Source organism: Diceros bicornis, chromosome 35, assembly GCF_020826845.1.
Source record: "Diceros bicornis minor isolate mBicDic1 chromosome 35, mDicBic1.mat.cur, whole genome shotgun sequence".
NCBI lineage: Eukaryota > Metazoa > Chordata > Mammalia > Perissodactyla > Rhinocerotidae > Diceros > Diceros bicornis.
The window spans coordinates 10,611,455-10,633,876 of record NC_080774.1 but is presented as its reverse complement, the minus strand read 5'-3'; the positions used below and the strand labels follow the sequence as shown (position 1 = coordinate 10,633,876).

General features: G+C 45.2%; 1 protein-coding gene across 1 annotated transcript in view; it reads right to left on the bottom strand.

Annotated features, from left to right (window-relative positions):
• Positions 1–22,422, bottom strand: part of PTPN11 (protein tyrosine phosphatase non-receptor type 11) — an 89,479-nt gene that overhangs the window by 18,757 nt on the left and 48,300 nt on the right. Inside the window, exons 7-13 of the mRNA XM_058531456.1 lie at positions 13,122–13,218; positions 10,656–10,735; positions 10,371–10,529; positions 6,202–6,333; positions 2,068–2,222; positions 1,079–1,146; positions 423–574 (exon numbers count right to left, since the gene is read on the bottom strand). Of these exons, the coding sequence (XP_058387439.1) occupies positions 423–574; positions 1,079–1,146; positions 2,068–2,222; positions 6,202–6,333; positions 10,371–10,529; positions 10,656–10,735; positions 13,122–13,218 (843 nt within the window). The remainder of the gene's footprint in view (positions 1–422; positions 575–1,078; positions 1,147–2,067; positions 2,223–6,201; positions 6,334–10,370; positions 10,530–10,655; positions 10,736–13,121; positions 13,219–22,422) is intronic.

Here is a 22,422-nt window from a genome sequence, read left to right as displayed (position 1 = left end):
TCCACCGAATTGGCGGTTCAAACCACCGTGCGCTATGAGGAGTGAAGCATTCATTCAAGAGATGGAATCAGGATAAATATGGCCTGGATCAAAACTGGAACAAGCTGGAAACTTCGAGGCTTTGAGTTCTAAGCTTGCCATGTGAGCCTGGGAAAGTTCTAACCTTTCTGTGTGTCAGTTCCCCAATCTGTCAGGCCGGGACAACGGCATGGTGCCCCTCCCTTCCGAAAAATCAGAGCTGTGAAGTAGGGAAATAATCAGTTTCCAGAGAAGCTCTTCCCGATTGAGAACTTGTTTCCCATTCCCAAATAAAGACAGTCGTCTATCAGAGCCTGTCCTCCTGCTCAAAAGGAGAGCATATTCAAGCTGTTGCAAAAAAAAAAAAAATGAAAATCCGCACACCAGCCCTGCAGGCTCAGTACCTGCTCTTCTTCAATCCTGCGCTGTAGTGTCTCGATATAATGCTGGACGGCCATATAGATGAACCGGTACTGAGCTTCTGTCTGCACCATCCCTGACCTCTGAGACCGCACCATCTGAATGGTTTTGGGAACGTCGATGTCACAGTCGACGCCTACAAAGCAAGCACCACGAAGCATCAGGAGAAACTGCAGAGCCTGGGTGAAGTGCTTTAGTGCGCAACGTTTAGCAGACTCAGAGATAAAGCACATGCAGTCTTCAGTGTTCTAACCGAACGTGTTCCAAGGGCTACGGCGCGGGCCTTCTGACAATACCAATGATCCCAGAAGATCACGTGAGGAAGTGTGGGAGATGAGGATTCCCTCCCTTTCCAACAGCACCACCCCATACCGCCAGCAAGGATGAAGTGGCTGGGTAGAGACCACCACTGCACACTCAACAAAAGACTACAGCAGTGGGATCCACAGCTCCTAGGCTTCGTTTTATGCCAAAAGCTCAAATAGCATTATTTCTGTTCTCTGGCAAAGTTGAAGTCTTCAGCCCAGATTTTTGTGAACATTTTTTAACATTCAAATTCTTCCCCAGGCTATTTTCACTAGCACTTTCTTTCCATAAACTAAAAACGGGAACTGTAGCTTCTGCCCTCCAGATGACCTACCTTTCTCTCTGATGATGTCAATAAGGATATCAATCACAATGAACGTCCCTGTCCGGCCAATTCCAGCACTGTGGGCAGAAGGACAAAAAGCAAGCACAATGGAGTCATTCATGGGGGTTTTATACTCAAAACCAAGCCATTAACATCAACAGAAACAATGTCTGCTCTGGGGAGTACTTAGATTGTCTATTTATATTTGAAAACATATTAGCAAAGAACACAGGGACTCAGTCCATCCTGCACTGGGAGTCCAGCTCCTCCAGAACCATGTGCCTGAAGCAAGTCCCTTCCCCTCTCTGACCCTCAGTTTCCTCATCTGTGAAATGGGGATAACAGTGCATACCTTACAGGGTTGTTGTGAGGATCAAATGTGAATCAGGTATGAAAAACACTGAGCTCAGAGACTGGCATAGAGCAAGTATTCAATAAACAGTAGCTTTTAAAACACTGAACAAGGAAAGTTGCACACACATCTACTTGCCCAACATATGAATGAGATTTAGGAAACCTAACTTTCCCCAGTATAGTTATGAAGCCCAAAACTTGGGCACCAGCAGCCTGCAAACTCTGATGCAGAGGCCATGGGCATGGCTTCCAGAGGCCTGGGTGGGGAGTGGTCTGAATCTTTTGAAACAAACAAGTGTATTGTCAGGGGAAAAAATATCTCTTATTTCTATGGTAGAAGAGAACAGAATCACAATCAAAGAGATGAATCCTAAATTACTAAATTAAAAAGAAAACCAAGCAAACACGACTAAGGACTCCTTGAGAATAAGGACTGTGGTCACCACCCTTTGCCTAGCCACCCCCAGTACCTGGCTGGCCTGGAAGGTCTATGAGAAATGTACTTTAGGGCCAAAGTGTCCCTTGAAGCAATTTATCAGGCCTCAAATAGAGAATAAATTCTTCCCGCAGTTAAAGAGCTGGGGGTGGGTAGGTAAAAACAAGCCCTGAGTGCTTGTAGACAGGGACAGAGAGGGGCTACTCACCTGCAGTGAACCACCACAGGCCCAGCATCCATGATGTTCTCCTGCTTATGGTGGACCTCCTCCAGGAAGTCCAGCACACCCCCGGGGTCACTGGGCACTCCGTGGTCTGGCCAGGTCCGAAAGTGGTATTGCCAGACCGTTCTCTCCGTATTCCCCTGGAGTAGAGCCAAGAAAAACCAGAAAAGAATTAAATAAATCAAGGGGTTGAGGAATTGCCCGGTTCCCATCTTTCCCAGATCCTATGTGAGCTGATGCAGCTGGTCGGCACAGAATCGCCTCACACTCCATTTAAAGGTCCTCTTCATGAGTCTCTCAGATCTCTTCTCCTTTTGGGTCTGGCTGAGCAATCCCGGAGGCAACACTTGCCTCTGTTATGAGAATGAAGATGTCTAGTTTCTTCAGGAAACTACAGCTTGAATCACTTCTCCGAATCATCAGCGGCAGGCAATGTCCCCATCCCTCCTCATCGGTGAGTAGCTCAACTCGGGAGGCGACTGAGGCCTCCGGGACCTGGAGCTCTCCTCCCACCAGATGGGAACAGGGATTCTCTCAAGACACGTGCTCCTCTCTGTCTTTCTATACCCAGCCCTCCTCCCCTCCTCTAACACACATGCTTTTATTGTCATATCATGATATGTTAAACTTCTGTTTAGTGCTAAGTTAGATAAGAAGACAGGCTTTGCAATCAGATGGCTGGATTTAGGCCCAAATCCCAGCGTTCACACTCACTGTGGCCCCTGGACATCTCTAAGCCTCAGTTTCTTCCTCTGCAAATGGGAATAATGATTTCTCTCTCACAACACCATTGTGAGACTTAAACAAAACCAACGAGACACACAGCTACAGCTCAGCAGACAGTAAGCGACTCGGCACACTGCGCTCTTCTGAGGAGAAGGATCCTTCGTAAAGGTCAACGATGGTACTCAGACTACAGAAGACCAAAAAGTATCACGTTCTGGGTCTACCCAGATTAGGTCATTGTAGCACTGCTACATCTTCTTCCCATATACTGTCTCCAGTATCTGGAGACAATCCGAGCTAAGCCATATTTCTAAAGGGGAATTTAAAAAAAGAGAGAAACTAGACCAGTGTCCACCACCAGTGACTTTCAGGATATCCAAGGAATCTGAACCACAATTAAGATCTTTTCTTGAATTACATGCATTTAATCTGCTGATGTCATAAAAAAGATTTTTCTTGGTGTTACCGGTCAACTAAACATCAGGGGGCTACACAGGTCAGTCAGGGAATGAGAGAGACCCAGCCTCCCTGTGCTCCTCCTCCTTGGTAAATGGCCACGGAGGTCTCTGCCCGACTCCTCCTTCCCAGGCGGTTAAGAGGCTTAAATGAGATCATGTGACAGCACTTAAGAAAAAATGCAACATGTTCCACAAAAAGCAGATAACACGTGACCAGCAATTCTGGAGAAATGATTGGTCCCATGTCAGCATCTGCATCCAAGGGTGCAAAACACAAACCAAACACCAACGTTCCCTGTACCTGCTACTCAAAAGTCTCTGATAACAAGAAGATGGATGGTTTACCACTAAAACTGAAGAAAAATCCACCTGCCACTCAGAAACACCTGATAGCGAGAAGACGGACAGTTGATCACTAAAACTGAAGAAAAACTTATCTGGAATCTTTGTCCAATGTCCTCTAAATCTCTCTCTCATTTCTGCTTGACAGCTACATTTGTCCAGTTCCTCTCACAGTCTCTGCAACAGACTGAACCTCCACCCTCTCCCCACCATCAGAAGAACGGCACCCCCGTTGACACCAGAAGTTCCAACATCTCACCCTGGACCACAACCGCCGAGGTTTCCAGCTCCTGTTAGGCCCCCGACCACCTCAGGGAGCTCACCAGACCACTGAGCCTCCCTCCACTCTCCACCTGCCTCCTCCTGCACTTGCCGCCCCCTTAACCAGCTCGGATTCCACATGCTGTCCTGACAATTGCTCTCCATCCACTGCACCCACCAGGCAAAGCCCTGAGCCTGGACAAACCCAACCACCCACTTTCTCTGTTTTTAACCCAAGGAACAGTGTCCTTGAGAAAAATCACACAACCAGGTGATCAGCGTCACTAAATGTTCACGTTCACCATGTCAACAGGGCACTCAGCACTGCCTAGATAGTTACCGGATTTCTTGCTTTCTCTACAAAGTTACTATTTCATACTTTTCCCACTTTCCTCAAATATTTCATCTCTTATTATTCCCTTCCAATGTCACTGACGGCCTTGTCTCATGCCTCATGGAGAACATAGAGAAAATCCATCTCAGCTCCTCTACCGGCATCTGCGGCTACCTCCTCCTCTTTTCCTCCTATTGCCACAGAGGAGCTGTCCCACAATCGACCAAATCCATCCACGATGCTCTGGATCCCATTTCCCCTCCTCATCCAATCTCCATCCCGGCCTCCCCGGCATCTTCGCTTGGATGTCTCAAAGGCATCTCAAACTTGACGTGTTCCGGAGGTGGTTCTTCATCCTCCCTCCCTCCTCAGATCTACTACCATCCACCCCACTGCTCAAGCGAGAACACGGGCGGTCATCCTGAACGCCGCCCGCACCTCTCACTCACACCATCATCAAATCCCTTCATGTCTCCCTCCACACTCATCTCGCATTGGTCCTCTTCTTTCCTCGCCCCTGTCATCACCCTGTCATCTTGCACCTAGATGCTTCAAGCCCTACCACCTTGCATATCTTCTCCCAGCTTTTCTGACCTGTGCCACAGCGCCACTGTCCACTCAGACTCCAACTCTTAAGATGTCTTTGTTACTCCTCCTCCAACAGCCAAACTACCCCCATGCCCTGCAGACTTCACCCAAAGGCCTCTCTCACACACACTGCTTCACTTCCAGAGTTTATTCTGACATTTTAACATAACATTCCTTTCCAAAGGAAGGAAGAAGAAAGAAAACAAAAAGAACAACTGCTGGGGTCTCTGGGAAACGGGGAGAGGAGGCCACCAGACCTCGACCACTGCGGACGCCTCCCAGCCAGCGGATCACCCCAGCCCATCCTCCCCGCCAGGGCTATCAGACACCTTCCCGCCACACGGCTCTGCACACAGGTTCACTTGGCACAAGAACCCTCACGGGTTCCAAGATAACTAATGAATAAAGTTCACATTTCTTAACATGATGGTCAAGACTCTTCCCGACTTGGTCCCAGCCTCTCTCAACCCCAGTTTATTCCCTCGATTCCCCACTTGCCTTTATCCCCCATAAATCCCACTCGCCCACACTTTGCACTTCAGCACTGTGGCCCACAATGACACCTCCATCCGGGAGGCCCTCCCTCCACCATCTTCTCCCATGGGAATCTCACCCTTAAAGACTCAACCCCTTCTGAGACCATCTCCCTGATGCCCGAGCTGGAAGGAAGCCCAGCCTCTGCAGTACCTCGGCACCTCAGCTGTGTGTCATAGCCCATGTCTGCTCTGGAGCACAGCCATTTGTATACACAGCTTCTGGCTGCTACATGACTGTAATTCTTTGAGGGTAAAGGCTATTTCATTCATTTTTGTGTCCCCAAAAGACCTTGAATAAGTAAGCCCTTCTAATCATGAAATTAAAATGAATCCAAATCTAATCCTGCTTTGTAAAGTTAGTCACCCCAGGGACAAAACTGAACTACATGCAATTAAGATCTGATGCCATGGAATTTGAACAGGACCTCAGGGCCTTTGCACCTGCTGCTCCCTCTGCTTGGAACACTTCTCTCCAGACTCTCTGGATGCCTGGTTCCTCCACCTCCAGGTCTCAGATCAAGTGATATTCCCTCCAAGAGGCTCTCCCTGTTTACTGCATCTCAAGTACCCTGTTTCTTTCTAACATACCCTCCTATGACCTGCACAGACTGAGCACAATCGGAAAGCTTAGTTGGTTATTTACTTTTTAACCGTCTCCAAAGGCTCTGTGAGCACAGGGACTGCTCCTGTCTTGTTTGCAATGTACTAGTAGTGCTTCAACTGTACCTGGCACATAGAAGACACCCAACAAACAGATACTGAATCAGGAGTGAATAAATACACGAACGTATGCAGGCAAGAGTAACTGCACGACCCTGGGTTACTGCGTACTTAGACATTCACCAAAGTCTCTAAAATACGACAATATACTTACTTGTCCAACCTTTGAAAGTTTAAGTTCTCTTAACGTGTAGTCATGAGCAGCACTCTCTTTGACGTTCCTAACACGCATGACCCCGTATTCTTTTAGAGCATACTCGTCAGGCCAGTATTTGACACATTTACTCTGGAAGGGATCAGAGAAAAGACAGTTAATCTCTGTGAACTTTGAAATAAAAGCCTAAACCAGCAGAAAATAAATTTCAACCCCTGCTTAAGACTACTAACATGGAAAATGGTGCATCTAGTATCTAACCGTTGGATTTTCAAAGAAAAGGAAAGAAGAGTTCAAACAAGAAAAATAGCTGCTTGGAGAGCCAGGGAGAAGGGGGCAGGGAAAGCAGCCTCTGCAGAGCTGTCTGATCTACGACACATGTCAAAGGAGAGTCAGTGCTTATTTATTTATCTCCAAGGACCAAAGATGCAAAGAGAGAGGGACTAACCAGTTTGAGGGTGCTGTCTAGCAACCAGAGTTTTGAATTCTAGAGATCTGCCAGTCACTCTACGGAAGGCAAGCAGGGACTCTGGAGGTGGATGGGCTGCCCAACGAGCCAGACTGTCTGGTTCACTTCCGCACCAGCGTAGGAGGACTCTGTGCCTTATCTAACCCAAGTGTGAATAACTCCAGCACAGAAAGGCAGCCAATGGGGTTCTGAACCAGCTGCTTTTTCTATATCCAGATCCATTTGATACCTACTACACACGTCACCTTCTCTTAACTGGGTGCCTGGGAACGCCAAGCCTGCAATAGCTGCTGGCTTCAGAGTAGGCAGATTGAAAAATATGGCACCAGAAAATCATTCTTGCTGCCAAAGAGGAAGATATTTCGCTCAATGAGAGACGAGTCTGTACATATTCGGTGATGCGTCCTGGGCAGAGAATGCTTTTGTGTTTTGTTTTTTTCTGGGAACGGTCACCCACACCACTCACTTTCCAGAACCACCAAGACACAAATATCAGCAAGAGAAATTCACCTTGTATGTTAGGAAGACAGAGAAATTCACAGTTACAAAACCAGAAATAGGAGAGCAGCTGCAGACATCCACATAGTCAATGATAATTGATAGGAAAAAAAAATATGACAAGAGGAAAGTTCAACAAAGGGATTAACGGATGGTGCGACTTTTTTGCTTGGCATAGTTTATGTGGTCTTTTATTTATTATTATTCTGAATTCAGCTTTCCCTCCAGTATTTTGTAGATCCAAATATCTCTGTGACAGATTTGACACAATTTTTATTATCCCCAAATAAACACTTTCAATACTAATTGTACTCAATGCTGTTATTGGCCAATCAATTCTGAGGACTGCTGGTTGCTCAAGAGAACTCAACAGAGAACAAAAAATTAAATCACCCCTCTGAAAACATTTCAGCTGACTTCAAATATCTGCCAACAACTGCAGCCATTCTCCCAGTTTTCCAAACTCTGATGCAAACCTTGGCAAACAAATTCTAAAATGTGAGAGCTAATACTTTAGCTTTTAAATTAAAGCCCAGGAATCAAAGGGAATCCAGAGTCTGGTTTTTGTTCTGTGCACTGGAGGGATCCCCAGAGAGCAGGTTATCAGAAAGGCCTGTGGAAGGAATGAAAGCCCATCATGTCATCCTCTCCCCCCACAGAGTGAAACGGAAGAACGGGAAAGCAGGCACAGACTGGGAGGAGGAGGTGAAGAGTGGGACACAGTGATCTGGCCCAATGTCTGTCTGTTCCAGGAGCTTCCGGCAGCTCTTCTGAAAGGGACCAACACTGATTCCTCTGAAGTGACACGAGCACCCTCTCTTCACAGCTCCCAAGTCCTTTGAGAATAGGCGGCCTCCTACAACTACAATCAGGCAACAGGCAGGACAGAGTTTTCCTTTCCATATTTAGGGCAGGTGACACTCACCTGAAGCAGAAACTATGAAGACGTTTTAACTTGTATGTTAATTCAAAAACATCTAACACAGGCATCTTACTGCAGGCAGCTGCTGGAGGAAGCCTCTGCTTCACAATGACCAGATCTGGCCTCAAGGGTATTCAGAAGTGTAACAACCGGTAGTGCAATGACGAAAATCTTACAAAATCATGCTGCCCTTCACAACCGACATGAAAATTATAGGAGGGCTAAAATCCAAAATCACCCATCTGTCTTAGGTTTAACTTATAGGTATGACGGCTACATGCAAATTTTATATAAACCAATTAAAGTGCATCTAAAAAAGAACTCTGACCAGAATACAAAGACACAGGACTTTTCCATATGAAAAAACCCACATGGATGGGCTCACTTTGGGATAACACAGAGAGCTGTCACTCAATGAGATTTGGCTGCTTCTTCGGAGGTATAGGACGTTACACTTTTAAAAACCTCAAGTGTCTGTCATGAAGAGTGTGGGGAGGTGGGTGTGGTAAGCTGCTGGGCGGAGTGCACACTGGGACAGCTACTCCGGAGGGCAGTTTGGCAGAAGTTATTAAAATGACAATATGCATACGCTATGACCTACCAACCCTTCTGATATCTAACCTAGAGGAACATTTGCCACATACACATACAAGCAAGAGTAAGATTGTTCACTTCAGCACCGTTTATAAGAACAAAAATTGAAACAGCTGAATGTCCATCAAGGGCATAATGGTTAAATAAATTATGATACATCCATACCATGGAATACCATGCAATTACTAAAAAGGAGATGGTCAATATATACTAACAGAAGAAGTTAGAACACATATTTAGTGGAAGAAAAAAACCCCAAGATGCACAACAAAGTTATTGTATGAGAGCACTTTTTCATACAGTATTTTTCATAAAGTAGTACTACATACTTCTAGAGGTACATATATACGTGTGTCAATACATGTATATATGTAAATGCAGGTATGTAAAGCCTATAATAATGCCTATAATATACATAGGTAAATGCTAAGAAGATAGTGTGGAAGAATACACATCAAACTGATAACAGGGTTTTTATGTTGGAGGAGGGGACTAAAATGGGTGGATGCAGGAGGGTGACAAAGGCAACATTAACCTTAACTATAATGTCTTTGAAAATTTATATGAATACATTGTTTGGATAATTCAAATTAATTTTTTTTAATTTTTAAAAGTCATGATAAGTATAGTTTATATGACCAGTGAAATCACTGTTTACTAGTACTTTAAGCACCTGATAGTATGAGACAGGCCTCCTTACACAACCTTTTTGACTTCTGCTTCTGGATACAATGGAGTAACAGGGACGGGATTTACCTTCCCACTTTAAACAACTAAAGAACTGGAAAAAGTGAAACGACATATCCAATAGAATTAGTAACAAGGACATTAAAACAGTTATTATAAATATATTCCGTATGTTCAAAAGGTATAGGAAATGATGCACATAAAGAGGCACTGAAGATATTTAAAAGATCTAAATAAAACATCTAGAGATGAAAAAGACAACGTGTGCTGTGAAAAACAGAGAGGACAGGACTAATAGCAGATTACGCACTACAGAAGAAAAGATTAACCTAAAGATGTACAGCAAAAAAAAAAAAAAAAAAAAAACCATCCAAAATGAAAGCAGGGTGAAAAAAAGAATGAAAAAAATGCACAAAGCCTGAGTGAGTAGTGTGACAACTTCAAGCAGCCTAACGTATGTGTAATTGGTGTCCCAGGACGGGGTGGGGGGGTAAATATTTGAAGAAATAATAAACATTATCCAGATTTGAAGAAAACTATAAATCCACAAATCCAAGAAGCTCAGTGGACCCCAAGCAGAAGCAGCGGAAGGAAAACTAAAGGCACATCATAGTTAAATTTCCTCTACTCCCTTTTCTCCAGAGGGTCAGTTAGAGTACGCTTAATTTGTTTATTCAGTTCTTAATTAACATGGTCAACGTGACGTGTCCAATAGTTTAAACACATTTTTTTTTTGTTAGGAGATCAGCCCTGTGCTAACATCCGCCAATCCTCCTCTTTTTTTGCTGAGGAAGACGGCCCTGGGCTAACATCTGTGCCCATCTTCCTCCATTTTATATGGGACGCCGCCACAGCATGGCTTGCCAAGCAGTGCGTCGGTGCGCGCCCGGGATCCGATCCAGCGAACCCCGGGCCGCCGCAGCGGAGCGCGCGCACTTAACCGCTTGCACCACCGGGCCGGCCCCTCAACACATTTTATCAGAAGCATACGTAGCATACCTTTCCTCTCTCCACTTCCTTCGTAGTCATGACAATCACTCTGGAATTCTCTTGAAACACCATCCGCCAAAAGTCATTCACCGTATTCTGCAGACAGCCTTGTGTGGCAATATAACTCTTTTTGGGCTTTGAATTGTTGCACTTGGTTTCAAATTCAGGCTAGAAATTTAGGAAGAAAATCCTTCAAACATTTGAAAGCTGCGTTCAAGACACAAGGAAGGATTTAAAACACAAAAAAAGGCTAGCAATCTATGGTCAGAAAACACTGTGAAAAGCAAAATTTACCATGATAATATTTGCATTGATGTAATCTGAAACAGGCTCATTGGGATCACCATCGTGTAGGACAACCCTGGTATGATCAACTGGAAGGAAAAAAAAAGACCAGTCACCAAAGTGCTCAGACCTCTTCAGGACAAATCAGTTCAAATCAATTAATCCTCAACCTAGTCCAAGTTTTGTTCATCAATGATAAGACCACATAAAAAAATAAAATCCTAAGCGAGCACAACAATAATCTGAATACCACATGATGCCTCATAATGCTTTTTTTAAGAAGAATAAAGTAGCAATGTCAATTTCCTGATTTTAATAATGTACTATGGATAGAAAGGATATTATCATTGAGTGAAGCTGGGTAAAGGGTACATGGGAACCCTCTATAAGTTTTTGTGACTTCTTGTGAATCTAAAACTATTTAAAAACAAAAAGCTTTTTTTGATTTTAAAAAAAAGGAAGAGTAAAGTACAGATAAATGACATGTCTGAGATTTGCTTCAAAATAACATGGGCAGAGAGGATAAGTGGATCAGAATACAGATGAATCAAGACTGGGCATGAGGTGACGACGGCTGGAGCTGGGTGATGGGTATGTGCAGGTTCTTTATATTATTCTGTCTACTTCTGAATATATTTGAAACTTCCCATAATAAAAAGGGTTTCTTTAAATGAGGCAGAATGAAATACAATATTTAAAAGATTCTGATAGTATCAACTGACCAAATTCTATACAAAAGTACATTATTGGTATAAAAATCTGAGTGCTCTACCTAAGCAACATATTTTACAACGGGAATTAGTAATATAGTTTTATGTCTTAATTGAATAATGTTCTTTTTGCCTCAGACTCCTCATCTTTAAAGAAATAAGATGTTAATCGGAGGAAACATCTGAAACATCTGGGATCTTTAAGGGAGGAAACAGCAATAATACTCTATTTAGATACTGCATAATATTGTTCCCTTCATCTTTTCCTACATCCCTGCATCTTACTAATAAGTACCATTAGACTTCCTGAGCAGAAATGAAAACTTAGACATAGAAAGAATGAGGCTTCCCCAAGGTCATTAGGACCATGCTGTGGCTTAAACTGATTCTCTTCAAATTCTCATTGCCTTTCTCAGTATTATAAACGCCTCCTCTTTCTCCTATCCTCATCTACACACATGACAAATATCCATATGGACGTGGTATACACATATACCATGTATGTGTACATATGTATACAGGAAGAGAAAGACTATGCTTCACACTCACACGTACACACCGATGGGCTCACAATATCTGACAACATGGCTCCGACCTGATGAGACATTAGAGCAATGCTCTCCAAATTTGATCATGTGCCCAATAAACTTTAATAATAAAGTTTTTGAACACTGAAATATACGCACATACATATATAAACAAGCCTTATTTTTAAGTTGGGTAAATTCATTATGCATGCACTGCTAACAATCTGTACATCAGGTTTAAGTTTTTCTTTCCCTTTTTTTCTCTAGATATAGGATATACATAAAGAGAAATTCAAACTGTTCCTTCCCTTGCCCCAGTGGATTGCCTTGCATGCAACACTCTGAAGACCCGTGCATTAGAGCATGGTGCTAAGATCAGTGGCTTTGGGGGCTCCAGTGCCAGTTCTCCCTCTTACTCCCACTTGCGAGCTTGCTAAAATGTCTATAAAATGGGGATAATAAGAACACTTGCTCTGTGTGCATGGGCTATGGATTAAGTGAGCTATAGATGCAAAGAGTCTGGCACAGATCAGCCCTCAGGAGAGGTGAGTGATGACAACTGTTTAGTGCCATTTCTGGGCCCTTATCCAAGGCCAAAGTCTTCCGGGCCTCGTTTTCCTCATGGTTAACTTGGGCTCTCCCTGGCAGCATCTGGGTGTTAAAGGAGGTACTGCTTTACCAGTATCACAAGGTCCACTTCTGAGTGAAGCATAGGTGTGCACCCCAATCTCCAGTAACTCGAGGTCAGGGCATCAGGGAACCCTGATGGAACAGTTGGAAGAGCCCTCATGAGGAGCTTGTCTGTTCCCCAGGTGAGGAAACAGTCCCAGAAAGGAGGCGTGCCTTCCCCAAGACCCTTGGGATGGATATTGCAGCACAAGGACACAAGCCTGGGACCCCTGAGACTCATGGTGTGGCCTGATCCTGGGAGAAGGCAAGCTGTGAGACTACCACTCTTAAGCAGACGCTCTTAGGCAGACAAAATCAATTAACAGAAGGAAACAGGCACACTCAAAACCTCCTAGCGGCAATTTTACTCACTAATCAGCATCACAGGAACTCGGTTAACGAGGCCATCCATCCCCACCACAGTTGATTATTTTGGAAACTGCTCACAATTAAGAGGCTAAGGCCTCGGATACGCTGAGAAGGCACACGGCCCCCAGGACAAGTTACAGGGACAGTGGGAATCAAAATCTCCAAGAGTGATTACTACTGAGCAGAATATTGATACTCACAGGGCAGGATGTTTTTATATCTATTTTTGTTTTTATTTTCTTGCCTCTGACCCTCTTTTCGACTGTAGAGAAGTTTGCACTCCTGTTGTTGTAGTGTCTAGAGAGAAACAAAAGTAAATACTATTGTGTCAAAAGCTTCAAAAAAAAATCCTGGGTAAACATTTCCACTTTAAGGAATTTATCCTAGGAAATGTTCCCAGTCAACAGCTACAAGAATGCTCATCTTAATATTGTATCAACAGCGGCAAAAACATTGGAAACAACATAAATTTCCAACAAGAAAGGGCTGCCTAAATAACACTATTGTTCATTCACACAAAAGAATGTTCTGCGGCCATTTACAAAGATGTTCTAGGAGAAGATTTAATGCCTTGGAAAGATGATCAGAGTTAAATGTTAAGTGAAAAGAAGGTCAAACTTCCCAAACAGTGTGTGACGTAGGTCATATGTCTGCATTCACCCAGGCAGAGAAGAAATGGTAGAAGAATATACACCAAAAAAGTCATGAGGAAATTTTTTTCAGGGTAGTAGGATTATGAAGGCCTTTTCTTCCCTCTCTCTCTCTTTTTTTTTTTTACCATTTTTTTCTCCTAAATTTTCTACAATGAATAAATATTTATAAGAGGAGAAACCTTTTAAAATAACGATTATTAAGAATGAAAGCCAATGAGCACTGGTGTAGAGTATACAAAATAAGAAATGTGATCTGCGTTCTTGAGGAGTTCATGAGCTGCCTACTTTTACCACTGTTTAATTCAGAGCAAGCCATATGCCAGTTCTCAGATGTCAATGCTGGAGGATAGTGGAAGTAGTGTTGGTATCACTGTATCATGGGCATGCAAGCTTTGTTAGCAAGGCTTCAGAGTCCTCCCATGCCAGAAACTCACGTTAGTGCCCTAGCTAGCCAGCCTGCATCTACACAGGCACCCGCTGCCCTCTGCTCTCACCAGCCAGAGAGTGAGGAAGAGAACGCTCGAGCTCCTGAAGTGAGCGGTCAGGGCAGGAATGCAATCAGGGAAAGAAGAGACCAAGCCAGACAGCCACAGCGGGGCTGGCCCCAGCGGAAGAAGGGACATAGGGAAGTGGAGTAAAGGACCAGCTACAGGAACAGACAGGGAGGTGGACAAGCCAGGCTGAAGCATTTTCAAGGGGTAAGTTTCATTTTCAAAATTACAAACAGTGCCTCTTTAAGGGACCATTAATTTCAAACAAGCCTATTTGTAACAGGAAATCACAAATGGGCAAATTAAGGAAGGTAGACTAAAAAGAAAAAAATATATGCGTGTGTATTTTACATATACATAAATGCCAAAATGGTTACCCCTTAAAGATTTCTACAAGGAGCAACAGAGTCAATATTTCATAACAGAGCAGCCCTGTTGTATTTCCATTTCATTTATCTGAATTTCACAGACAGGTATGAAAGTCAGGAGTTTAAATTGCTATTTGACTCTCGGCTTCAAAATGCAATATCCGGCCTTGACACACAGCTCATAACAAAAGTGTTTAGCTAGTGGAAACCTGGAAAGAAATAAAGTACAATGTACACAGAACTCTGACAATGAAACTGAAACCGGCAAGCAGCCATTGATGACTGAGCAGCTGGGAACTATGGGGACTGGAATTTGCAAACTCAGAGTATGTCTCTGCCTGAATGCCGTTTTGACCCCCACCCCCACTAACTGACCAAAGGAGTCTGGGATGGGAGGCCTGCCCCCAGAAAAGGCCATTACTATAGACATCTCCGGGTACCTGGGTGGGTCGTGCTAAACCCATTCTTAGTTCTGGTTATCCTTTATGAGATACATTTACATTTGTAAAGAAAATCTCCATTTGTAAAGGTATCTTCTTCCCTGCACCAGGAAGAAGGTGGGATGGCCTTACCTAGAAACTTAGCAGAATGGAAGGCGAGGACTTACATCTGCATGATAAACTTACTCAGTGTTAACTGCGCTGTTTGGGCAATACGCTGTCTGACTCCCACTAGGTTCCTATAGACGACATCTCCCTGGAGCCTGGGTTACCATGGTAATGGGTGTTTGAGCTATTTTTTTTCAGGAACGGAGCCCCTTGTCCACTTCAGGCCGGACTGAGACCACCAACCCATCAACTGGGCCCTTTTGATGGCAAGAGGTTGGAACTCCACCGTCAGGGCATGCTAACGCAGCCATTCTGTGAACATGTGTCCTACGAAGAGACATGAAGTCTGACTATGCTTGCGCAGATCATCAATTACCTCATCTCCCCTGAGCTCCAATCATTTCAGACCACCTTGCCCCCTTCCCCATAAAAACTCGAGTCCCCATTTTCGAGGAAGCGGATTTGAGACTTGTTCTCCTGTTTTCCTCACTGATTAAACCTGTGATTTGTGATTGCTGCTTTGTGATTAAACCCTCTCTCTCTGCAATCTCGTCATCTCAGTGATTGGCCTTCCAGGCAGCGGACAAAAACGGACCTGGTGTGGTAACAAAACTGTCATTCAAATTTTTTAAATGAACTCAGATTAAGTAATTAAAGCGATTTGCTTTCTCCAAGCTGGCATTTCCTTTGAACTGTAAGCCAGTCTTACGGAGCAATACTGCTGTATTAGGAAGAAGGTTCAATCTTGATTTTTAGACATTAAGATGAGGTTCAAAAAGAAGTTCAAACACAATGAACTGAATCAATCACTTAAAAATCAACCAAGTGAAGAGCAACAATGTCAACAAAGGCTACTATGGCGGGGAGGGGGCTCGGAAATAATTAGCTGCTTGATTCAAAACAAACTTGATGGTAAAGCACTCAAGTGTTCAGTCATGAAACAAACTTCATGTGACGCTTCACTTGTTGAGGGCGGGTGGCCAGAGCAACCTCTATAAAAGGCAAATGTCGGGCCAGCCCCGTGGCTTAGCGGTTAAGTGCGCGCGCTCCGCTGCTGGCAGGCCGGGTTGGGATCCCGGGCGCGCACTGACGCACTGCTTCTCCAGCCATGCTGAGGCCGCGTCCCACATACAGCAACTAGAAGGATGTGCAGCTATGACATACAACTATCTACTGGGGCTTTGGGGGAAAAAATAAATAAATAAAACTTCAAAAAAAAAAAAGGCAAATGTCATCCAGCCTCTCCCTGAGTAATCACCTTCAATTTCTCCCTCTGCCTTCAAGATCAAGGCCAAGCTTTTCAGAACAACTCACAGAGCCTTCTCATCTCTGAACTAACAGAGGCCTGCCTCTAACCCCAGCTTCCGCTTCGCCAAATTACTACTCCGTCTGCCTCGGTTTCCTCAAGTGTAAAGTGGGGATAATCCTAATTATCTACCTACCCCATCGGGTTGGTATAAGAGTTAAATGAAATACATGTAAAGTGCAAAAATGCACCTGGAATGTAAGGGAGCATGGAAGAAGACGCTAGCTATTGCTATTAAATTATTATGGTTATATGAGCTCTATACCCAGCTACTCCATGTATGGTCTGCAGAAACACAGAATCTCAGGTCCTGCCACAGATCTACTCAATCAAAATCTGCACTTCAACAAGATTTCCCAGTGATCAAATGCACATACAAGTTTGAGACACAACGTCTATACTCCAGCCATACTAAAATATACATAAGGGTCTTGAACTCACCACATTTCTTCAGGCTTTCATGCTCTTGTACATGCCATCCCCTCTGCCTAGCATTCCCTTTCTCTGCCTCGAGCACCTATGAATAGTTATGTTTTATTTATTCCTTAAGACCCATTCAAATACTTGTTCCTCTGAGCAGCTTTCCTGATCCCCTCAGCAATGCAGAGCATGACTTCTTGTGCCACACAACACCTAGTGCACTGTCTGCAGTACCTCTCTCCACGAGCACACGTGGCACTGAATCCCAGCTACGTCTTCCCAATCTGACTCCTCTACCAGACAGCAGGGACTGCCCTGCTATGCCTGCAACCAGCCCAGCACCAGGCACATTGCAGGCACTCAAAGTCTGTTTGCCAAATGAACAAAGGGGGTCGGGGGTGGGGGCGGCGGTACAGACAAACCACAGACTACCACCAGTGACGGCCTGGGCACTACAGGCCCCACACTTAGCATCCCTTTCTGACACTACTGACCCAGACTTCAACATAAAGGAAAATCATTGTAGGCAAAATGCTGTAGAACAGCATTTCCCAATCTTTAATCATTTGAAAAGCATCTTCAAGATGCTTTGCCAGCTCGGCACACTGTTATATCAGTTGTTTTCTATATTAACCTTCTCTTTTTCCCCTTCATAAAATGTATTTCAAAAGGAAACCTCATATTACTAGCACAGATGAAAACCAATATCACTTGCCATATACAGAACGTAACCAGAAAAAGGAATATAATAAATATGAAATATTATCAAATTCTACCTAGATACTGTAGCATGCCTGAGGCTTTGTAAAAAAGGGACACTGGCAGATGTTACAGGCAGATGTAAAGACATATTAGAACCATACTGAGACTTTCTCCTAAACCTCATCAAAGGATTGGATAAGGGTTAAAAAGAGAAACCTTAACTAACCCTACCGTGTAATCATTTTGTAATATATAAGTATATAAAATTTAACACGTTGTACACCATAACAATGGCAATGTTATATGCCAATTATATCTCAATTAAGCTGAAAAATGATTTTAAAAATACTATAATGGGGTACCACCAAAAAATCATCTCACACACGAAGAAACACTTAACCAGACTAAATTCACAGTTTCAGGCCAGGGAAATCCTCATCAATATCCATGGCATTGGGCTGGCCCGGTGGTGCAAGCGGTTAAGTGTGCACACTCCACTGTGGCAGCCCGGGGTTTGCCGGTTCAGATCCCGGGCGCGCACTGATGCACTGCTTGTTAAGCCATGCTGTGGTGGCGTCCCATATAAAGTAGAGGAAGATGGGCACGGATGTTAGCCCAGGGCCAGTCTTCCTCAGCAAAAAAACGAGGAGGACTGGCATTGGATGTTAGCTCAGGACTGGTCCTCCTCACAGAAAAAAAAAAAAAAAAAATCCATGGCATGACAGCTGGACCATCTACTCAGGTCAGCCAGAGGCTTCCCTCAGCCTGCATTAAGTTCCCAATCACCTCTTCCATGTGCATTTGGGGTTTGAACAGCACACAAGTTGAGACAGGCCTTTGGGCCCTAGAGTATTCCAGAAAGGACAGGCCCAGAGCCACCGCATCTCCCAAGCACAGTCGGGTGCTAACTGCCAGTGGCTGGCAGCTGTCACAGATTAATAATGACTAACAGTGTGTCTCTCCTGCAGCTCCTTCCTCGGTACCCGTTAGCCTATTCTCATCTGTGCCTGGGGCCCAAGCTGCCTGAACACATTTCATTTCCCACAGTGGAAGGCTGCCATCCATCTAGAGGGAGACTGAAAATAAAAAGAACTCAGAAGTTGTGACCTGCCATGCTCTGCCCGCAGAGGCCCCCCAACTGCACCCAAGATAATCAGCTACCACCCGCTAAGGGGCCCTTCCTCCCCAGAACCAGGCTGAGGGCTGGAGGAGGCCAGAGAACATCGAACCCGCCCCGCCCCCAGGAGGTTATGATCCTTTCATGGTTTATCTTCCACACCCTCCCTCTCACCAGCAGCCCCTGGGGCACAAAAAGCTGCAAATGACCTGTCCAGCTGAATGTCACTGTGTCGCCATCCCCATTCTCCACTGGGCCGTGGCAGGGATGCTCATGATAAGGGACAGGCAGCAAAAACGACAATGTAAAGCTGGGGCACAGGCAGCAAGACACCCTGTTTTCCCAAGTAATACAACCAAAGGGTTTGCACCAAATGATGAACCCTCAAAATGGGCCAGAGGCTAGTTTCAGCCACCCGATTGCATGAGTCAAAGCAGATCCAGAGCCCAAGGGATTGTACCAAACTATTAAAACTTAAAAAACACCAAGAGAAAGTCAATCCGCTGATCCACGATGTCCATGCAGGAGTGCCCAGCAGCACGACAGACTGCGGATGGGACAAGTGTTCATGGTGCAGAGCCACCCTTACATTTATGGCCAGTTAACATCCCTGCTCCCCACCCCGGACCCCTGCCAGCCTAAATGTCAGCAGCGGCATCCCCAGTCACTGTGATGACAAAGAGACCCCCACAGGCTTCCAGGGCCCTGACTGAAAACCACTGGACCTGGCTCTTCAGGACCGAATGTCATGAACGCAAGTGGAAGAACAGGATCAAGCAGAGACAGGCAGGCAGCAAACCAACGGGCAGAGCCAGACATCCCTAGGCACCGTGACAACGGCCCAACGACCACTGCACCTGCACTGCTCTGAGCAACAGGGACAAATCGCCAGGGGGAGAAAATAACACCACTAACCATGAAGGCCAGACCAAGCTGTCCAGTTACTTTACGGTTGAAAACAAAGCTACAAGGGTGTATATGCTGGATGGGGGGTGGGGGTGGAGATGGAAGAAACCAGATTAACAAAATGTTGGTAACTGTTAAAGCCGGGTGCTGGGGAAAATGAGGTTCATCATACTATTTTCTCTACTTTCAGGTGTTTGAAAACTTCAATAATAAAAGGCTTTTATAAACAAATGAATAATAAATAAAAATGTAAAAGCTCCTTCTAACTCTCTCCCCACCGCACTCATGGCTGTAGCCCCACGAAGGAGAGAAAGGGAGCTGACAAAGGCTGTCAAACAGATGGTCTCACTCGTTCTGATGCTATGAATAATTATTAAGACAGCGGTAACCACCGGGGCAGGCTCCAGAACCAGGCCTTCTACAGGGTCTGAATAAACTTCTGTTCTTTGGCATCTCTCCTCTCTGCAGAGGAACGCTGCAGTTTCTCATTGCGTCCTCTTTACTGCAAACTCTGCAGCGTCACCAGGCACCACAGGGGGTGAAAGCCCCCACTCCCTGACGCCACACTGCACAGCCTGTCACCATTCCTCTGCGGTGGATTCTGGGCAGCTCGTCCTGAGTGAGTCGACAGCAGCATCCAGGGATGAAGGGGCTGCTGGAGACTCTCATCACCAGAGAAAGTCCCAACAATCGACGGCACTTACGAAGCACCGCGAGGGACAAACCCAACCCGAGCTCTGGTTCCCGTCTAGGTGCTTGCTGTAACCCAACTCACCTCCTTGCCCAACAAGATGGAGTGTAAGTAGAAACATGAATTTAAAAGGCCTGGTCCCCGGAGGAGAGCAGGTTCTAACACGTGGAACAGCGGCAAACGTACAAGATAGATCTACAATGAAGGGTGTCACTAATTACGTGGTGCAGAATTTAGGGAGTGAGGTCATGAACACTAACTGAAGCAGGTTTCTGGAAGAAGCTGAGGCCTGAAGCAGGGGAAGAGTTTAGATGTTCTGAGTGAGAAATGAAGACATCCTGGCAAGTCAGGGAACACAAGCAAAGGTGGCTAAGAAGCCAGAGGTTAGTGGGAGAGCGAACGAGTCTGGCCCACAAGTCTGGAAGCTGTGTGCTGGGAAGTGGTGGGAAATGAGGTTAGACAGACAGAGTAAGAAAAATGATGGAGGGCCTTGAGAACTGGGTGGAAGAATCTTCAAAGGCTGAGTGAAAAGCAGCACAGCATAGTAGACTTGGAGTCAGAAGTCCCAGAAGTTCAAACCACGCCAACCATTTGCCAGTCACATCCCTGGGGACAACTTCCTCACTTCTTCTGGGCTTCAGTTTCTTCGTCTCCAAAATGAAAATGTTACGTGTCTAGTAGGAAATAGGGGTTTTGAGCAGAAGAGTGACAGGAGAAATGCTGAGAGCAAATTAGCAAGAAGGGTGAATGGAGGGTCAGAGGCAGAGAGTAAATGAGCAGCTCATGTCTTCTGGGGTGATGAGACTGCACCCCCAGGATCGGGTGAGACTCCTGTCTCTGCCGCCACCCACCAAGCGGTCCTGGGTAGGTGCCTTGATCGTTCAGAACATCCAGGGATATAACTCTACCTACCTCGCAAGATCTGGGGATGCAATGAGAGGACTCCCCTCGCCCAACACGCAGCACCAAGTCAACAATAAACGTTAGTTTCCTTCCTTCCTCTAAGACCATTAGGAAAGAATGGAAGACATTAGGAAAGAAAAATCAACAGGACTTGGTGAATGACAAGATACGGAAGAAAGAGGAGAAAGATAAGGGAAGGGATGCTCTGAGGACTCCAGCCTACAAAGCCAAAGAATAAATAATGCGACCACCAGAGACAGAGAAGTAAAGGGGATATTTGGTCTGAAGAGGAAAATAAGAGGTCTTGTGTTGAATGCTCAAGTATGAAGAGATATGACAGCCGAGGAGAAACGTGGAAGGTCAATTCGAAAGGCAAAACCAGAGGTCAGAGCCACATAAACTTAGGGGCAACTGGACGAGGATGAGAACAGATGTACTCCCCAAGGAAGAGGAAATTTAAAGCAAGATAAGCAGAGGACCCAGACCACGTCTTGGAGAACCACCAGAGTTAGGTGGTCGGGAGAAGAAAAGGCAATGAGGGCCGGCCCCATGGCTTGGTGGTTAAGTGCGCGTGTTCCGATGCTGGCGGCCCGGGTTCGGATCCTGGGCGCGCACCGAGGCACCACTTCTCCGGCCATGCTGAGGCCGCGTCCCACATACAGCAACTAGAAGGATGTGCAGCTATGACATACAACTATCTACTGGGGCTTTGGGGGACAAAAAGGAGGAGGATTGGCAATAGATGTTAGCTCAGAGCCGATCTTCCTCAGCAAAAAGAGGAGGATTAGCACGGATGTTAGCTCAGGGCTAATCTCCCTCACACACACAAAAAAATAAAAATAAAAAAATAGAAAGCCATTGGTGTCTCCTGAATGTATTATTTCAGTATATTGGGGGAAGTCACATTCCAAGGTTAGAGAAGGAAGGAGCTAAGAGGAAACGGAAGCCGCAGCACAGGCCACTCGATGAAGGCAGGGCGATGGCAGACACAGAAAGCAGCAAGGTCATTTAAAGGCAAACGGGAAAAGTGAAGCAGAGATGTCAAAGCACCCAAAAGCAACTTCAGTTCTTAAATTCTCTGTAAAGGTGTCAAGCAGCTCCAGCCAATGAAAACAACTCTCAAGGAAGGGAGGGGAAAAGAACAAGAAAGAGAGAGAGAGAGAGAGAGAGAGACGCTGAAAAGAAACAGTCCAAAGGAAACAAAGGAATTTCTCCAGAATGAAACCCATGGAAACAAAACCTATAACCACTGCAATGCTCTGCCCACAGGAATGTAGCAGCCCTTCTATTAAGCAACTAGGAGCCCGGGCCTAGATGGAAAATCTTGGTTACAGCTCACGCCTGCCATCCCGGAGCATTTTTCAGCACAAGGCTGGAGCCTTGGCTGGGGGCTGTT